At 38.2% G+C, this 19407-nt stretch overlaps 1 protein-coding gene across 3 annotated transcripts; it reads right to left on the bottom strand.

Annotated features, from left to right (window-relative positions):
• Positions 1-1460: 1460 nt before the first annotated feature.
• LOC114526168 lies at positions 1461-13539 on the bottom strand. Of its 3 annotated transcripts, XM_028547691.1 has the most exons (4): positions 13453-13539; positions 11076-11183; positions 4434-5780; positions 1461-3432 (listed from the first exon to the last, which is right to left on the bottom strand). In XM_028547691.1, exons 3-4 carry the CDS (start codon positions 5747-5749, stop codon positions 3372-3374), a joined length of 1377 nt encoding a protein of 458 aa, XP_028403492.1. In that variant the 5' UTR covers positions 5750-5780; positions 11076-11183; positions 13453-13539; the 3' UTR covers positions 1461-3371. The 3 variants fall into 2 exon arrangements, with proteins under 3 accessions (XP_028403492.1, XP_028403489.1, XP_028403490.1); XM_028547688.1 differs by having other exon boundaries at positions 1461-5780.
• Positions 13540-19407: the final 5868 nt, after the last annotated feature.

The following is a 19407-nucleotide window of genomic DNA, read 5'->3' as shown; positions in this document are numbered from 1 at the left end:
AACCTAAACCTTCCTTGATATTCATTTGACTCAAGTCTCTGACAAAATCAAGAAAGATGAACAAAAATATCCTTCATTTTATAACCTCGTTTGTCTCACTAGGAAAATATTTTCCTTCACTTGCCAGGATTTCAAATTCTAATGTACGAAATCATGTTTTGTCAACTATAGGGACATAAAAATAGCTATAGCTTGAACATTCAATTCAATAAAGACGACTTGGGCTTTAGACTAATTTCTTATCGCAGCAATAATAATAAAATTTTCTGAAATTAGTATAATTGCCAAGTTTGGCAGCGAATTGTTGTAAATTATACGGCCAATAATATACGGAAAATATAGCCAGGCGAAGTTGTCGATTTTGTTTAATTTTGTACTACGGCCGGAAGTTTGCAAAATCAGTTAAACATTTCCGCGCGTAATACAAAGGAATACAAAATATGCTAACTTCGCTGGCTTTCAACTCCGTATTTTATCACATTTCAAAGTCAAACTTTGCATTCTAGCTGTGATGATTTACTTTCTTCTTATTACTTCGATCAAAAATTAGTCTAAAGCGCAAGTCGTCCATTGAAAATAATTTATATTCCTTAGATACATTCAGTGACATCGTAATTTTTTGCGTTTCTTATAGAGTTTTTTTTTAACCAATGGGGAAAAAACATGGAATAATGATCCATGTTTTAGAAGGAGTTTTCATTCATCGTCTTCCGTTAGGAGCAGTAAAGCAATAAAGATGGCATTTATGATTCGTGTGTGTAATATAAACTGATCGTTTAACATGCAATTTAAACATATTGTTGGTAGCGATTCTGTGTCAAATGATTAGTAGATTACTTATATCTTTTATAGTTCTGTAAATTTACATCACTTTGTGTGTAATTTTTGTAAATATTGTAGTTTTTGTTGGGGGATTTTTAGCGTGTGAACGGCCCCTTGAAAATCAATTGATAGCACTGAAGGGTTACCGCTTCGTAAATAAGCTTGTAAATAATATAAAAAAAATTAAAGAGGTGTATATTCAATATTCATGTACGCTTATTACAAGTACATAAACAAAGTATGTAATTTTTGAATTAATCGATCTCACACGCAGGTTATAAAGGGCCACAGCAGGAAAATCTCTTGGATACAAAATCCACTAATATTACACAGTTCAAACGTTTTCATAGACGCATTCTGTGTTCGTTAAATCCTTGACTATGTTAAAGTTAATTGGCTTTAAAAAGTTAAAGTTAATTGGCTTTTAAAATATATAAGACAATTTGCCTGCATGCGTGTTCCCGTTACAAGAAATCTCATTTTTAACAATTTACATCACGAAAGGAAAATTGAAAACTTTTCAATGCTATATGAATTCTGAAATATTTGTAACAATTGGAAACAAAAAAATTATTTTTAAATATTTTTGCACTATAATATTACACAATTATTCAAGCGCTTTCATATAGAAATATTCCGCCTTTCGTGCTAAAATAAGTTAAAATATTCTTTTAAAAATATCGCACGATTTCCGTGGTTTTTCTATTTCAGTAGGTTCCATGCAAAGCTGGAGGTTTTGATTTATGCGTGTTTTTCGCATTTAAACAAGAAATTGCATTCTCAACTACTTACATCCATTACAAGTAAATATTATAAATACTTTTCAATATTATGAATTTTGAAATATTTGTTGCCATTGCTTTCAACGAACAGAAGGGAACGCGTCGATGGAAGAAAGAAAAGAGGAAATACATTCCTAAAAAAAGAAAGATTACCAATGAATCTGGAAGCTATGATTCTGCCTTCCGACACCTTAACAAAATGTATCCATTTACGGCGGAAAATAGCGATCAAATCGGAATCAATATAAACAGCCCCGTCAAAGTCTAAAATAGGAAGTTCATGCAAGCTTTTCACACCATTTGGGAAAGTAATAGAAAGTAAACGAATTTTAGACAATGGAGAATCGACAAAGCTTTCAGGTGACAAGAATACTACACTGCGACTCCTTTTTGTACCAGATAAAGACCACCAACGAATATCCGGTAGATCCAACTCTCCGATTGAACGTACTATCCACGTGTTGCCACATTTCATTTCCCACAATTCATAAACTGAAACCAAATCAGACAATAACATAACAGCACACCCATCAGAACTTATTGCGACAGAAGGGTCAGTAAAACTACATGACGGCGTTTCTTGATAACACAGTTTTTCGTTACAAATTCTTAAAATAGAAAGTTTCCGATCGCCGTAAATCACAAGAACTCCATTTTTAAATGCAAGGACACGTTCATAAATTTCCAATAAATTCTGCATGTTGACTTCCAAAGATATTTTCACTCGTAGGTTCATAACGATATTTAACAACCAGACTTCCACAGACCAACCAAAGATACGACTCTGACCACCAACATGTTAACGCTCGTCGTTCCAGTGCAACAGTTTGCAATGTTTCTCCACTATCGACACTTCTTATTGAAAGAAGGCAATTTTCAAAACAGCACGCGACATACAAAGTGTCTGGAGAGAGTGCACGACAATCTATTTCGGCATTGTCAACAAAAGTAGCATCAGGCCAATCGAGGGATGAAACAAGTACTAGGTCACAACCTAAGGATAAAAGAAAACTCGTCCCATCTAATTTCAAAATGCTCTTAACAGAAGTATCACAAGGCAAACAGCCAATCTCAAAGACGTCAACGATCTTTTGGTTTATAAAATCGTACACTGCCAAAGCTAAAGAATTTTTGAAATCATTTGTAAACGCTACACATTTTCTGTTTTTCCACAAAAAGACTTTTGAGCAATATTTATTGGAAATAAGAACTGTCTGATCACATGGCAAACGGATATAATTCATTTTCATTCTAACATTCAAGTCTAACCCCGAATAAGGCGGCGGAAAAATTTGAAAGGAATCACTACTAGACAAATTCTGGTCAACACGAATATTCTTGTTATTAATCTTTTTCAAAGTTTCAGAATTCAAGACATTCGTGTAATCTAAGACTGAGGAACCAGATCTTTCCTGACCCATTGGCCAAAGAAGAATGTACGAGTTACAATTACTAAACAAACAATAAGATCGCGCACCATACACATTCTCAACTTCAACCAATATATTCTTGTTTTTTACATCCCACACTTTGATTGACGTTTTCTCTAATGTGACAAGTTTCATTCCACATGAAGAAAATGAACAGTAAATGATGTGATCGGGGCCGTGCGTAATGAAGGGAACCTCTTTCTTTTCTTTAATATTGATGCAAAACCGGATTGAAGTGCATAGAAAATACGAAGAATCTGGAGAAAAGGCAGATAATTGGAAATAAGGGCTTATCTTAGTAAGTTGTGCTTCAAAGATAGTTGTAAGTTCTGGTATTTTAAGCATTTGAACTTTCTGGTCTCGCAAATATACGCAAGCAAGTATCGTATTGTCCGGTGACACAGATGTAAAACGTAAACTTTCTGTAAACACGGCTTCGGGGACAATGCTTAAATTAGAATTGCTTTCAGTTGTCACATATTCTATCCAAATCTCATTTGTCGCACCCAAGATATCCCTAGCTCCACTTTTGGAATTGGCGCCACTTTGTAAAAAATCAAAGTGCCCATTAGCAAGTGCTTGCAAGTAGACGTAACAATGATCTTTACTATCGGTCTTAACAGCAGATCCAAACAATTTACGAATTCGTAAAATTTTGAAGAAACAATGAAGTTGAATGATGCCCAAATAAATATCTTTGGAAAGTTTAGAACAATACGTGCCAAGAATTCCACTGAAATCGAAATAGACAATCCGGCAGGGACAAAATTTTAGTTTCAAGAAGTTTATACCAACATGCACCAACCAATGAAACTCCTCTACCTCGCCTGTATCGACCAAATATTTCCAACCATTTTCTAAAGCGTACCTATTCTCGGGTGAAATTTGGAATTCTAAAACAGACTTCAAAGCATCTATCTCGCAGAATTGTTTCTTACAAGCACGCCAGAGACGTCTATTGCCGTCATCAACATCTGCAACGAATGCATGTTCTTCGAAACCGTTCAATGTCAGCCAATCCCATAATGACTTATGATAAACAGTCAGACATTGATCATAAACTGGAAGAATCTCTGACAATAAGTCAAGAACCGCTTTACGTACTTTAAATTCTTCTCTAGAGAGACCCATGCATGTGAAAAGAACTTTTATTGGCAGAGGTTCCTTAGAAACGGCAACGACATTAATAAAACTGTTTAAGAGACATGAAGTATCTTGCTTGAAACGTTTGAGGCCTATGTCTAAACGTTTGAACTGTTTTTCGTAATATCAGGAAATACCGTTGGAGATGTAATCACTTAGGTCGGGTTCAATTCCCACGCCCCTTTCTTTCAATTCACTGACTAAGTAATAAGCGTACAAAAACGATCCCTCACACTTTGAAATAACTGACCTTATACTATTATCATCAAAATTAGGTAAACTATGACGAACGAAAAGCTCTATGTCGTGGTTGTGATCTTTTTCATCAGGACGGATTTCCGACGGGTGAAGATGCTCAAGAATCTTTCGTACTGCTAGCTCTGGTCGACTTGAAATGAATATCTTAATCCAATCTGGCAGTTCACAAAATTTCTCAGATATCAACTCAAAAAATTCGCTTTTCTCTTCAGTTTTGCTCTCGTCCAAAGCATCAACGATGATCAACATTGGATCGTGTCTGTCAAGGGCATGGAGTGGGTCGCACAAAAGAACACGAAATGCGCCTGACAGCGAGTCACGAGAATGATCACGACGTAGAATTTCAGTTAGTTTATCACGAAATCCTTCAACATTATCACACATTTGACTGGCAAGGGACTGAAGGATTCTCTGAGGATTGTTGAAATCAGAATTTCGAAAGTCACAGAAATGGTGAGCTGCGAGTTGACCACGTTCTCGGAAAACCGCGCTAAGCTTTGCAGACAAAACACTTTTTCCAACACCTGGACCTGCAGTTAGGATCAAGACCCTCGATTCTTCACTCCAAAACCAAGGTAAAAGTTTATCAAACCACCACTTTCTAGTGCCATCTTGAAATTTTCTAGAAAGGTCACGAATCTTTCCAGCAAAGTTAAATTTAGCCAGTTGCTCGACATGCGAGGGATGAACATTTTCAACTTTCTTAGTTAATTTGACTACTTTACTTTCAACATCACTTAATTTTGACATAAAATCATCCTCTTGTTGTTTCCACTCTTTCAATCTTTCAATATAACTTTCTTCTTCAGGGCTAAGAGGAGCCACCTTTAATTCATCAATATCATTTTGGAGAATTCCCAAGTTGACTAACGGAACAGAAATTTCTTGCCACAATGTTTCAAATGTTACGTCGTCCAAAACAGCAGTCGGATTATGACCATAGACTTCATTTCTAAACATTTTGACTCTTAAAATATTTGCAGATATAGACGTATCGCTGACTGGAGGCATCACATTCCATCCGGTGGCTGGTGCAGACAATCCACAAATATTTCGGAGCAGGACAGTCAATAGGCTAATATCAAAGTTGTTTGAATCTGGTGTACCAGATCTTGGGAAGAGTAGATCCCATTGCGAGGCTTTAATTACACTGTATCGGATTCTCTGCAAGGTCGCTCTGTTGGCATTCAGTACAGAAGCTAAGGTGGAAGGTGGATGCATGGCATGCAAAGCATTTCTCAAAGCATTTGTTGCTTTATCTACCAACAAATGACATACCCTGAAATAATTAGCTTTGGCTTTCAATTGATCCATTGTCGTCTTTAAATATCAACTTCGCAATCCCCTAAACCAGAAAAACAAACTGTCACGATGATAATTCTTATAACACTGTTGTACAAAAGATGTTATAATTACAAGGTTTTTACAGTGATATAAACACGTAAAAAGAATTGCTAATAAGTTAATAAGTTCACGGAACCATGTTTATTTAATCCATCGGAATTATCGTTACTCAGGTTTATTTAATGAAATAATCACCACAAAAAGATTACATTCACCAACGTTTCGTTTTTGCCTTTCGGCTTTCCGGTCTAGTGTCTTCACCAGAGGTAACTAATGTTGTAGCTTTGATCCTAATATACACTCTCAAAATGACGTCATCAGATGTAATAATCAGATGTAAATATTATCATTTACGTGACGTCATCCCATTTAGGGCTCAAATATTAATATCCCAGGCTTGTGTCACAACGATCGTTAGTGGTAATGCATGATTTGTACATAATCCACGCAATGTTATGGTTTGTTCGACACACATGTTCCGCCAAGGACCAAAGCTGATTTTGAACTATCTAAGTTCGAAACGGCCTTTTAATGTTCTTTTGAACTGTTGGACTTGAATTTAATCTTTGTGTGGTGACTACTTTCATTAAGTAAACTAGAGTAACGGTAATTGCGATGAACGTAAAATAAGTTTTGAATTGGATTTGCGATTCGTGAAAATATGGTTGAAAAGTTAACCTAATTTTCGCTAATTTGCTATAGAATTTGGGATGTCGGATATTTCAGGGATAAGTTAAATTTAGTTCAGTATTAATTATTATAAAGATTATATGATTTATATCAGTTATGTGAATAGCGTGCGGTCACGTGACCTGTTCAGATTGGCCTGGGTTCTTATTGTTTTGGGTCGGCAACGTGATAAATAACAAGAAACTAGCGAGCGAAGAGAGGAGATTTTGTATTACAATTTTTGTTATATTTTAATATAACAAAAATTTTAATATATATTCTTTAAAAAGAATACATACATATATGTATTTGGGTGACTTTTTTCGCAGAGCCAGCTTGGAGGCGGGTAACTTGCGAAACATGACAAACTTATGACAAAGCGAATGTTTTGTTTTAGAATAAATTGAAACAAGTGCTCATAAATTGTTCCAGAACAGGGACTGTGCTAGCACGTAACAATGATACGGTTTTTCAACGCCAGCTGGATGCTTTGAAGTCATTGTCATACGAAGCCGAGATTGCCAGACGAGAATTTGAAGTGCATTTTATCGCTAAAAGCGATGACAAACGAAATCGTAGAGTGGAATGCTAAGATCAAAGCAGATGTAGAAAAAGCTGATCACGATATCAAGCGGATTACAATTTAACAAGACGAGTTTAATCAAGCGAAGGAAGTTACATCGCGAGAAGAACAATTCATATTTGAAATGAAGCTTCACGAGTCGATGTTGAACCTTCAGTCAGAACAAGAAGCGCCGAAAAGAAGACACAGAAACGGTCAAAAAAGCGTAGGAAGTTGGTGCAAAGCTTCCGAAATTAATAATTTTGAAATATGACGGTTCGTACACGGATTCGACGCAGTTTTGGGGAGAATTTAACGAAACAGTTGAGAAATCTGGCTTGCTTGGCAAGCGTGGCAAAATTCTCGTATTTAAAAGAGCTCTCGTGCGACAAGGTACGACGAGATGTCGAGGCGCTTCCGTTTACCGCCGAAGGCTACAATCGGGCTCGAGCAATCTTAGAAGAGAAATACGGTAAAGAAAACGTAATCGTCAAGGCCTATGGTAGGAAAATTCTTGAACTGCCGCCAATTACAGGCAACCAATAAAAAAATCGGTATGATCTCAAGAAAGCATGCAAAAGCTGGATGGAGCGAATGGCTTCGCATCGTTGATTCTCGATAAGCTACCTGCAATTTTAGAAAATAGGAAAAATTAGACTTTGCTTGGTGAATCTGTGATTTTATGCTTATTACCAGTTGACCTGGAATAGTAAACATTCATTTTCTTGTAAAATATGAAACTTAGGCTAATTTCAACCTCTAGTGACAACCCCTAAAAGAAACCAATCTGAACCATATAAACAATTTAGAAAGACTGTAGCTTTGATAATTCAGGATTTAGAGCTATGTCGACTATGCCGTTTCTGGGTGTGGTCATTTTCAGGATTTTCGTCCCGGATTCAGATTTTGGCACATATTCCATGTTGACCGCCATGGTGATTTTACAATAAAACAGTTGAGATAATCTGTCCTAAATGAAATGCATACAAACTCCTTTACAAGTTCTAGACTACACTACATTCTCGCCAGGAACGGGGTTGCCAAGGTATTTTATTCTCACCAGGGACGGGATGCCAAGGTATTTCATTCTCACCAGAGACGGGGTTGCCAAGGTATTTCATTCTCACCAGAGACGGGATGCCAAGGTATTTCATTCTCACCAGGGACGAGGATGCCAAGGTATTTCATTCTCGTCAGGGACGGGATGCCAAGGTATTTCATTCTCACCAAGGACGGGATGCCAAGGTATTTCATTCTCACCAGGGACGGGGATGCCAAGGTATTTCATTCTCACCAAGGACGGGATGCCAAGGTATTTCATTCTCACCAGGGACGGGGATGCCAAGGTATTTCATTCTCACCAAGGACGGGATGCCAAGGTATTTCATTCTCACCAGGGACGGGGATGCCAAGGTATTTCATTCTCACCAGGGACGGGATGCCAAGGTATTTCATTCTCACCAGGGACGGGATGCCAAGGTATTTCATTCTCACCAGGGACGGGATGCCAAGGTATTTCATTCTCACCAAGGACGGGATGCCAAGGTATTTCATTCTCACCAAGGACGGGATGCCAAGGTATTTTATTCTCACCAAGGACGGGATGCCAAGGTATTTATTCTCACCAAGGACGGGATGCCAAGGTATTTCATTCTCACCAAGGACGGGATGCCAAGGTATTTCATTCTCACCAGGGACGGGATGCCAAGGTATTTCATTCTCACCAGGGACGGGATGCCAAGGTATTTTATTCTCACCAAGGACGGGATGCCAAGGTATTTTATTCTCACCAAGGACGGGATGCCAAGGTATTTTATTCTCACCAAGGACGGGATGCCAAGGTATTTCATTCTCACCAAGGACGGGATGCCAAGGTATTTCATTCTCACCAGGGACGGGATGCCAAGGTATTTCATTCTCACCAGGACGGGGTGCCAAGGTATTTCATTCTCACCAAGGACGGGATGCCAAGGTATTTTATTCTCACCAAGGACGGGATGCCAAGGTATTTCATTCTCACCAAGGACGGGATGCCAAGGTATTTATTCTCACCAAGGACGGGATGCCAAGGTATTTCATTCTCACCAAGGACGGGATGCCAAGGTATTTCATTCTCACCAAGGACGGGATGCCAAGGTATTTCATTCTCACCAAGGACGGGATGCCAAGGTATTTCATTCTCACCAGGGACGGGGATGCCAAGGTATTTCATTCTCGCCAGGAACGGGGATGCCAAGGTATTTCATTCTCGCCAGGAACGGGGATGCCAAGGTATTTCATTCTCACCAGGGACGGGGATGCCAAGGTATTTCATTCTCGCCAGGAACGGGGATGCGTGTACTGCGATACCGTTGATCAAAAAGCTAACGAAAGCCCGAAAGTTACCTCGGTTCAAGATCGGAGACAAATCTTGGCAAAGAAACGGCTCTGCTTCAACACGCCCATGGAAGCCATCGGACGGCTGATTGTCAAATCAAAAAATCCTGCCAGAAATGTGATAAACGTCACCATACGTTAATATGTGACATTTACTGAAAAGTTGGTGCAACGTATCCACTGCGAGACTCTACATGGCGGGTCGGTCTTACAATGGCGGGTCGGTCTTACAATGGCCGCTTTGCGAGAAAATTTCTGGATTCCCAAACTTCTTAGTCTGGATTATTCGTATTCCGGCCTCATAACATGACCCACAAAACTTAAGAATTTTCAGCCTCGACCAGGTGGTGTCGTCATAATACAATCTGATAGTAAGAACAGGGGTTCGTAGCCTCTGGCGATCGTAGAAGAGGCTTTCCCTGGAAAAGACAATGTCATTCGGGCAGTGCGCGTAAGAACCAAAAACGGAAGCTTGGAGAGAGCGGTACAACATTTGTTCCCGATGGAGTTAAGTTGTCACGCACAAAAGAAAACGAAAACTCTTAATCCGGAAGTAGCGGAATTCAACCCACGTCCGAAACGAGACGCAGCAGTGGCCTTGAGGCAGACGAAGAATCACTTGATTAAGAACAAGCTTTCGATTAAATGACATTGCATGAGAAATATATATATATACATATCTCCTACAGAACGTATATAGGGGATTATGTCGGATATGTTAGGGATGAGTTAAATTTAGTTCAGTATTCATTATAACATAGATCAGATTATAGATTATATCAGTTATGTGAATAGCGTGGGGTCACGTGACCTGTTCAGATTGGCCTGGGTTCTTATTGTTTTAAGTTGCAGGGCCGTAGCTAGAAGCTTAATTGGGGGAGGGGTGCATATTCATATATTCGTCATATGCCCGAATGATTTCTTTTGTATGCTATTATTCCTATGGTATATAAACATGAATATATGAATATACACCCCCCAATTAAGCGGTCTAGCTACGGCCTTGTTGGGTTGGTAACGTGATAAATAACAAGACACTAGCGAGCGAAGAGAGGAGATTTTGTATTAGAATTTTTGTAAAGAATGCAAACATATTTTTGAGTGACTATTTTCGCAGAGACATCTTGGAGGCGGGTAAATTGCGAAAGGGAGTCTTACTGGACAGCAAATAATTTACAAAAGAATCAAAATATAATGAACACTAACAATAACAATGACTTTTTTTTACTTCTGCAAGATGCTACAGAAATAATTCTCGAGGACCCACCCTGTGATGTCTTGTCTAGAGAACTGTAATTAGTACGTGTAACAGTCTATTGCATAGACTCGGGCATCTATAACCGCGAAGTTGCAAATCGCGCAGTTGAGAATTCAGTTGCAGAGTAGCCTATACTAAGTGTATCAGGAAAAACTATAAGATTTTAAAATGTCTGGATAACTTATATTGAATCGAAATACCTTAAAACCTATTTTAGCATCTTTTGGCTTATCTAACAGTAAACACTCGATCATAAAAATCAACCTCAAACTGAAAGCAAGGAATTGACTGAAAACAGTCAGGTTGGGTCATATAAAAACATCCGACATATAAAAAATATTTTGAGTCATGATATAACACGACCTTAGCGACGTTGGCTCTTTTCTTGTTCGGTTTATTGGTTTTCTAATACATAAGGAATTCATTCAAACCTGGACTCCACAAATAAGAATCTTCTCAAATCCAATAACTTTGGGTTAATTGTCCTGGATATAAATCCGTCACCAATATCATGCTATAAATGCCCGGTAGATCTCTTTCTAAATTGCAACAGAAGCAATATTAAACAGGGATGCACACCTTAAGACTGACAAATGGAAGAGGATGAGAAATTGTTAGTCCTTTATTTTTCCCTTTTCTCTTCACTTCACATTGTGTGGTATGAATTGTTTTACATAATTATATATATATATATATATATATATATATATATATATATATATATATATATATATATTGATTGCAGATATTGAAAGTTTCATTCTTATACATGGTTTGGAGACTAAATAAAAGTACAATACAACTCATTAACCCGGTTATTGTCCAGGTTTATGCAAAAAATGGTTCCTTTCTTGTCACATGTCTATTGTGTTTTAGCTAAATTTACCAATGATATTTGTATATGTGAGGAGGAAGGAATAGTTTTTCCCATAAATGTACCTCAACATAGTTAATGAGTTTTATTACAGTTTTATGTGGTCTCCAAACCATGTATATTCTATTAACTGTGGAGATGCAATAGAAGATCAATGTTGTGAACCTAAAATATTTTGAAAACAAGCATTTTCTTTCTATATGATTAGAATACTCTATTATAGTCCTCTCCATCTATATGTATTGACAATGTAAATAATGCATGTTCCGTGGCTATAGATATTTTTTTCTTTACAACAGATTGTGGATGCACATCATAGGTATGGATGTAATGTCAATCAGCATGCAGGCCCGGTATCAACTGCCGTAATACATTTCATTTTTGCTCCTATTATTTCCCACAGAAAACCTATATGTCTTTGTAACTATGACTTCAACAATTGAAAGTGTTGCATATTTTGTGTCAGCTAGCTATAAAGAAAAATCTTATATATTTTATTGTTATCTTTTAAAATTATATTGTCCCGGACCACCTTAAGTAAAAGTAATCTGTCTTTTACAATGAATTAAAATATTCAAGAGATAAATATTAATCACTACATATCATAATTGATGTGTAATATAATGGAGAATATGTTAATTTCACAATGATTGGTGAATCAGAATCTATTGGTCAATTAATTCCTGAATGTCAACCATAAATACTCCATTATTGCCACTGAATATCAATAATAACTACCCCTTATTGCCAATGAATGAATGTCAACAATGTCAAAAATGACATATCCTAGCTTCTGTCTAATTAAAACTTTTAATCGTATATATTACCATTGTGCTAACACAATTAATATAATATTTATGTATTTTAATCATTTATTCATACTCTGGGGAAATTGTGATAGATAAAGGATAAATCATTACCATCAGGCTGGGTTTATTCTGTTTACATTTTACATAAAAATGTATTTAATGAATTATTGCTATTCTACAATTTGAGGAGTAATTATGTTCTTATTCACTATATATCTATGTTTATCAAATCACATGCAGCCATATATTGCTGATCTAAGTTCATCTAACACAATGAATGCACTTGAGAACTCACCAGTGGGAAATATATTCTACTGTATTATCCTCAGAATATCTCCCAGAGGAAGTGTGGGGTCTGTGTGTGGATTCATGTATGTTCATTCAACATTAAAAAATTAATGGAGATATATTTCTTTATACATTTCAACGGAGATATAAATCATTACCATCAGGCTGGGTTTATTCTGTTTACATTATATGTAAAAAAGCATTTAATGAATTATTGTTATTCTAAAATTTAAAGTGTAATTATGTATGAATACTGATTTATGCTTCTTTTTCAAACCCCAGCCAAAACTTAGGAAACAAGCCTGTGCTTTCTAAATATTCCACTGGTAAAAATCTGATTCTAAAGGCTGAATAAATTAGCTGACATGAAGTCTATTAGAAACAGCCAATATTTCATAATTGAACACTAAAAGATTGACTCAGTCGATCATAACTACGCATTGAAAATTTGATCTAGCTTTGGTGATGTATTGTTCTCTGTAAGAACTTTTATCATATACATCTGTGTATTCATGGCAGGGCCGTAGCTAGACCGCTTAATTGGGGGGGGGGTGTATATTCATATATTCATGTTTATATACCATAGGAACAATAGCATACAAAAGAAATCATTCGGGCATAAGACGAATATATGAATATGCACCCCCCCCCCAATTAAGCTTCTAGCTACGGCCCTGATTCATGATAAATTGTGTTGTCTTGCGGTTTGTGTAAGTACATATATGCTAATAGTAATGCTAAGTATGAAGTGGGAGAAAATTGTAAAATTTCATATACCTAATTGCACAAAATAACAATTAAACATCTACTATAAAAACAATCAAAACAAAGCAATACCTTCTTTATTCCTTTATACCTTCTTTGTGAATTAATTGAAGGGAACAATTATTCTTCGTTGAAGGGAACAATGGAAAATGAGAAAAATGAAAGGAAAATGAGGGGGAAACACATGACCACTGCACATGACCACGTGCATGCATGTGACTTGCTGTTGAACAGTTCAAGCATTCCTTTCTGTAACTAAAAAAGTCCTCAGTTTTCCTAGCATGCAGTTTTCCAAAATTGTAGCTAATTAATTTCTAACAGAGCAGCCTGACTTTGCCGCTATCTTAAAACTTCATCGTCTGTTGCCTACGAAAGTTCCGTAGAAGTTCTAAACAAAATATTATAATAGTTGTTGTATATAATAATATTTAGAATATGCTTTCTTATTATTTATGTTTGAAATACAGGGTGTATCGAAAAAATGGTAACACAAATGTGACGCGCTATATCTCAACAAATCGTTGATAGATTTCATCGAGTTTTACATCATTGGAAAGCTTAGTTATTTAGCTTAAATGCTTGATGTGACGACAAGAAACCAGTGAGCAGTGCTTCGGCAAAAGTTTTAAGTGAAAATTGCATATTTCCACCGATGGGAATTAATGAGACAATTGATATGCATTTTTAATCAATAATAACAACAATTTACAATGTTAAAAACGCACGATTGTTTTACATAATTACGGTCATGCAGTGTTTATGCTCCGACACCTTCCACGTGTCCTCCGTTTCTTTCAATGCACAGTTCACAACGCCGTCGCATGCTCTGCACCGTCCTTCTGACGAGTGCCTGATCGTTGACCAACACAGCGACTTCCCGATGAATGCGAGCTCGCAGGTCATCAATATCGTTGGGAGGGTTGGTAAAAACTTTGCCTTTCAAATAGCCCCACAAGAAGAAGTCACACGGCGTGAGGTCGGGAGAACGAGGTGGCCATTCCACTGCATTGCATGTAACGCAACAATTCGATTGCCGAACAATTCTCTTAGGCGTTGCGTAACAGCACGGAGACGATGTGCAGGAGCACCATCTTGCACCCACCAAAGATGCCTGAATACGCCTCCCACTTGCATTTCAAAATGCTCCAAAAGCTGCGGAACAACATCATTGTTAAGCATTTGCAAATAATTGAGGCCGGTGACGTTCCTTTCGAAGAAAATCGGACCAATAATCTCACCACTTCCACACAAACCTATCCAAACTGTCACCTTCTGACGGCTGCAATTCACATCGTAGTTGAATTCTGGCGGTTGACCTACTGGAGCATATTCCCGGACATTCTGAGTATTGACATCACCATTCATACAGAATGTAGCTTCATCACCAATGACAAAATCTCGCAGGAAATTTTCGTTTCTCTCGCATCGTTCGGTCAACCACCTTGCAAAATTCAATCGTCTTTGAAAATCGCGTGGTAGTAGCTGGTGTCGGACGTGCATTCGATACGGGTATTGTCTCAGGTCCAAGCGGGTTATCCTGTTAAAAGTTGCCGATGGTAGGCCAACACCGTTACGTCTTGCACTGGTACCAGTCGGATGTTCTGCGAGCCGATTCCTCACCAATTCAATGTTTTCTGCAGATCTGCCAGTCTTTCTTCTGCCAAAATTCCCCTTGTTTCGGTTATGACTGGTGCCATGCTGTTCAAACTTTCTTATGTTATATCGGATGGTCTTAATTGCTATGTCTTGTCGTTCAGGAAATCTCTCTCTAAACGCATCTCGTGTTCTTGCTAAGCTGCCAAGGTGATAAAAGGTTCTCACAATAAATGTACGTTGTTCAATTGTCAATTGACCCATCTTCTTTTATTTTGTCGCGTGCTAAGTCATGCATACTCGCATTACGTAAATCAAATTCTAATAATAATCGGCGATGATAGGGTTTTAAACCTCTTGGGACTAAATTTCAAAAGAAACGTGTGCAATTCCCATCGGTGGAAATATGCAATTTTCACTTAAAATTTTTGCCGAAGCACTGCTCACTGGTTTCTTGTCGAAATGCCACATAAAACATAGCATTTAAAAGCTAAATAACTAAGCTTTCCGATGATGTAAAACTCGATGAAATCTATCAACGATTTGTTGAGATATAGCGCGTCACATTTGTGTTACCATTTTTTCGATACACCCTGTAGAGTGATTTACGCTGTCAATGTTAATTTTTGACGCTAAAATAAACATATGAAACAGACCATCAATTTCTCTCCGGAAAAACTGAATTTTAAAAGATTCATTGGAGTTGAAACGGCTAGTGCCCTTTGGGTGATGTAAAATGCCTTTTTGGAGACGCTAATGTGGCTATATAAATACTATTTTAAAATAGAAGCCGCCAACTTTGTTTCCTTTGCGGTTAGGTTGTGGTCGACCGATAGAAATCGCAGACGACCGGAAGGGAAGAAATACTTTCGCAGTGGCCTTTCACTTCCGAACGAAATGTTGTTAACAGCTGAGAACGACAACAGAATAACCAAATTGAAAAAAATATTACGAAATGTCTGTCAGACCACACCGACCTAGTAAGGACGAGGTTTAACCTCCGTCTCACTTCGGTTCGGCTTCGGGCAGTCGGTTTGACCTCGGTTCAACCGCGAACAGACCGAGGTTTGGCCTAGGTTAACCGTGGTTATGTTATTTTATTTCAGGACAGAACTGTATGACGACTTACACATGCCTAAATGTTTTTGCAGAACATAAATATAAACAACACTAGTAATGTCTCTGCAGCTTTTGCAATTAAACCGTCCCTAGCTTTTTTTATTTGCCATTTTAATTATTAAACAAAAGTGTCCCTGGAAGCCGGTACCCACCAATCTCTGGATGCTTCCTATGCCCCTGCATTCGTTGCCTGCATTTGTTGCCGTTTATCATCACATACCATTACTGTTAGTATTTAGCTTGATTCACGAAAAAATCATTTTCATCGAAAACGCACGCGATGGGTGTGTCAATTAAATGACGAAAAATTCATTCAATTGTTGTCAATTAAATGCATGATCGTTTCTTGCGGATAGGTTTGCAAAAATATACGCGCGAAATATTATTTCACAGAGCGATAAAAAGCGGTTAATTGAAAAGTATGTTTTCCCTTTCCTCATTGTCCAAACTCTTCCCACGCAGGTCGAAAGTTGGCGAATGTAAATTGTTGCAAATTGAAAAAATTCGAGACGACGACGGCTTAACGTCATGCAGCGAGTGAAAATCAGTTAACATGGTAAATCCATGCAGGTAAATCCATGCAGGTAAATCCATGCAGGTAAATCAATGCAGGTAAATCCATTGTTTTTGTTATTCCAGAGAGATCTGAGTCTGTCGGCGGAACACGAGAGATGTCCGAAGAGGAAAAAATATACCACGATTAGTTCGGCGTCAACAGCCAAATATAAAGTTAGTGATTTTGAGATGATTCATCAAATTTCGCTCCTGCCTGCGAATGTTATTTTGTTTTCTCATCTGCACATTTCTAAAGCGGGCATGTTTCTGACTGCTTTCGAACATGAAAGAAATATATAAGCGCCAAAGTATAATTGCCAAAATGAAATAATAATTAATTTACTTTTCTTTTCTTCATAAAGATTGTGGCTATACCAAAAAGACACCGAAAAGAAGAGCGGTGAGGAAGTTCAACTTTCTGAAGTAATATTTGAAAATAACAACGATGTAGAAGACAACAGTAGCGATAACTTATCATGTTGTGACACAGTTCACACAAACGACCTCACTCGAAGAGGGGTAACTCGACCTCACTCGAAGAGGCGTAACTCGTCAAATTGGTAAGTTTTACTTATAGTTTTTTACTGTTTGCAATATACCCAAAACTATAAGACCAAAAATAAATTTTCTGCACAAAAGAGTTCCAGCGTCCTCACAAAAGAGTTCCAGCGTCTACACAAAAGAGTTCCAGCGTCCACACAAAAGAGTTTCAGCGTCATCACAAAAGAGTTCCAACGTCATCAGAAAAGAATTTCAGCGTCCAAACAAAAGAGTTCCAACGTCATCAGAAAAGAATTTCAGCGTCCAAACAAAAGAGTTCCACCGCCATCAGAAAAGAGTTCCAGCGTCCAAACAAAACAGTTCCAGCGTATTCAGAAATTAGTTACAAAATAGTGAACGGTCAAACGAAAGAGTTCTAGCGTGAACACGACTGAAAGAGTTCAAACGCACTCAAAAAAGAGTTCCAGCGTGAACATAAAAGATTTCCAAAGTGCACACAAAATAATTCCAAGGTCCAAACAAGAGTCGGGCGTCCACACAAAAGAGTTCCAAGATCAACATAAACGAGTTCCAACGTCAACAATTACACGAAAGAGTTCCAGCGTCTTCACAAAAGAGTTCCAGCGTCTACACAAAAGAGTTTCACTACAGAGTCCACACAAAAGAGTGTCAGCGGCCATACAAAAGAGTTCCAGCGTCCACACAAAAGAGTTTCAGCGTCCAAACAAAAGAGTTCCAGAGTCCAAACAAAAGAGCTCCAGCGTCCTCACAAAAAAGTTCCAGCGTCCTCACAAAAAAGTTCCAGCGTGCACACGAAAGAGTTCCAGCGTCTACACAAAAGAGTTCCAGCGTCCACACAAAAGAGTTTCAGCGTCATCACAAAAGAGTTCCACCGTCATCAGAAAAGAATTTCAGCGTCCACACAAAAGAGTTCCACCGTCATCAGAAAAGAATTACAGCGTCCAAACAAAAGAGTTCCAACGTCATCAGAAAAGAATTTCAGCGTCCAAACAAAAGAGTTCCAACGTCATCAGAAAAGAATTTCAGCGTCTAAACAAAAGAGTTCCACCGTCATCAGAAAAGAATTTCAGCGTCCAAACAAAAGAGAACCAACGTCATCAGAAAAGAATCTCAGCGTCCAAACAAAAGAGTTCCACCGCCATCAGAAAAGAGTTCCAGCGTCCAAACAAAACAGTTCCAGCGTATTCAGAAAATAGTTACAGCGTGAACAGTTACACGAAAGAGTTCCAGCGTCAACACGAAAGAGTTCCAACGCCATCACAAAAGAGTCCAAACGCACTCATAAAAGAATTCCAGCGTGAACACAAAGGCGTTTCAAAGTCCACACAAAATAATTCCAAGATCAACATAAAAGACTTCCAACGTGAACGGTTAAACGAAAGAGTTCTAGCGTGAACACGACTGAAAGATTTCAAACGCACTCACAAAAGAGTTCCATGCAGCGTGAACATAAAAGATTTCCAAAGTGCACACAAAATAATTCCAAGGTCCAAACAAGAGTCGGGCGTCCACACAAAAGAGTTCCAAGATCAACATAAACGAGTTCCAACGTCAACAGTTACACGAAAGAGTTCCAGCGTCAACACGAAAGAGTTCAAACGCACTGACAAAAGAGTTCCAGCGACCAAACAAAAGAGTTCCAGCGTCCACACAAAAGAGTTCCAGCGTCCACACAAAAGAGTTCCAGCGTCCACACAAAAGAGTTCCAGCGTCTACACAAAAGAGTTTCACTACAGAGTCCACACAAAAGAGTGTCAGCGGCCATACAAAAGAGTTTCAGCGTCCAAACAAAAGAGTTCAAGCGTCTTCACAAAAGAGTTCCAGCGTCTTCACAAAAGAGTTCCAGCGTCTACACAAAAGAGTTTCACTACAGAGTCCACACAAAAGAGTGTCAGCGGCCATACAAAAGAGTTTCAGCGTCCAAACAAAAGAGTTCCAGCGTCTACACAAAAGAGTTTCACTACAAAGTCCACACAAAAGAGTGTCAGCGGCAATACAAAAGAGTTTCAGCGTCCAAACAAAAGAGTTCCAGCGTCTACACAAAAGAGTTTCACTACAGAGTCCACACAAAAGAGTGTCAGCGGCCATACAAAAGAGTTTCAGCGTCCAAACAAAAGAGTTCCAGCGTCCTCACAAAAAAGTTCTAGCGTCCACACAAAAGAGTTCCAGCATCAACACAAAACAGTTCCAGGGTCATCGGAAAATAGTTCCAACGTGAACAGTTACACGAACGAGTTC

The sequence above is a fragment of the Dendronephthya gigantea genome, unplaced genomic scaffold (assembly GCF_004324835.1).
Source record: "Dendronephthya gigantea isolate DGI-Jeju-01 unplaced genomic scaffold, DenGig_1.0 000037F, whole genome shotgun sequence".
Lineage (NCBI taxonomy): Eukaryota > Metazoa > Cnidaria > Anthozoa > Malacalcyonacea > Nephtheidae > Dendronephthya > Dendronephthya gigantea.
Note: the sequence above shows the minus strand (reverse complement) of the source record. Positions and strands in the feature narration are given on the sequence as shown.

Coding starts and splice junctions, on each gene's coding strand:
- LOC114526168 (XM_028547688.1), bottom strand. CDS start 4,165: ATGGGTCTCTCTAGAGAAGAATTTAAAGTACGTAAAGCGGTTCTTGAC.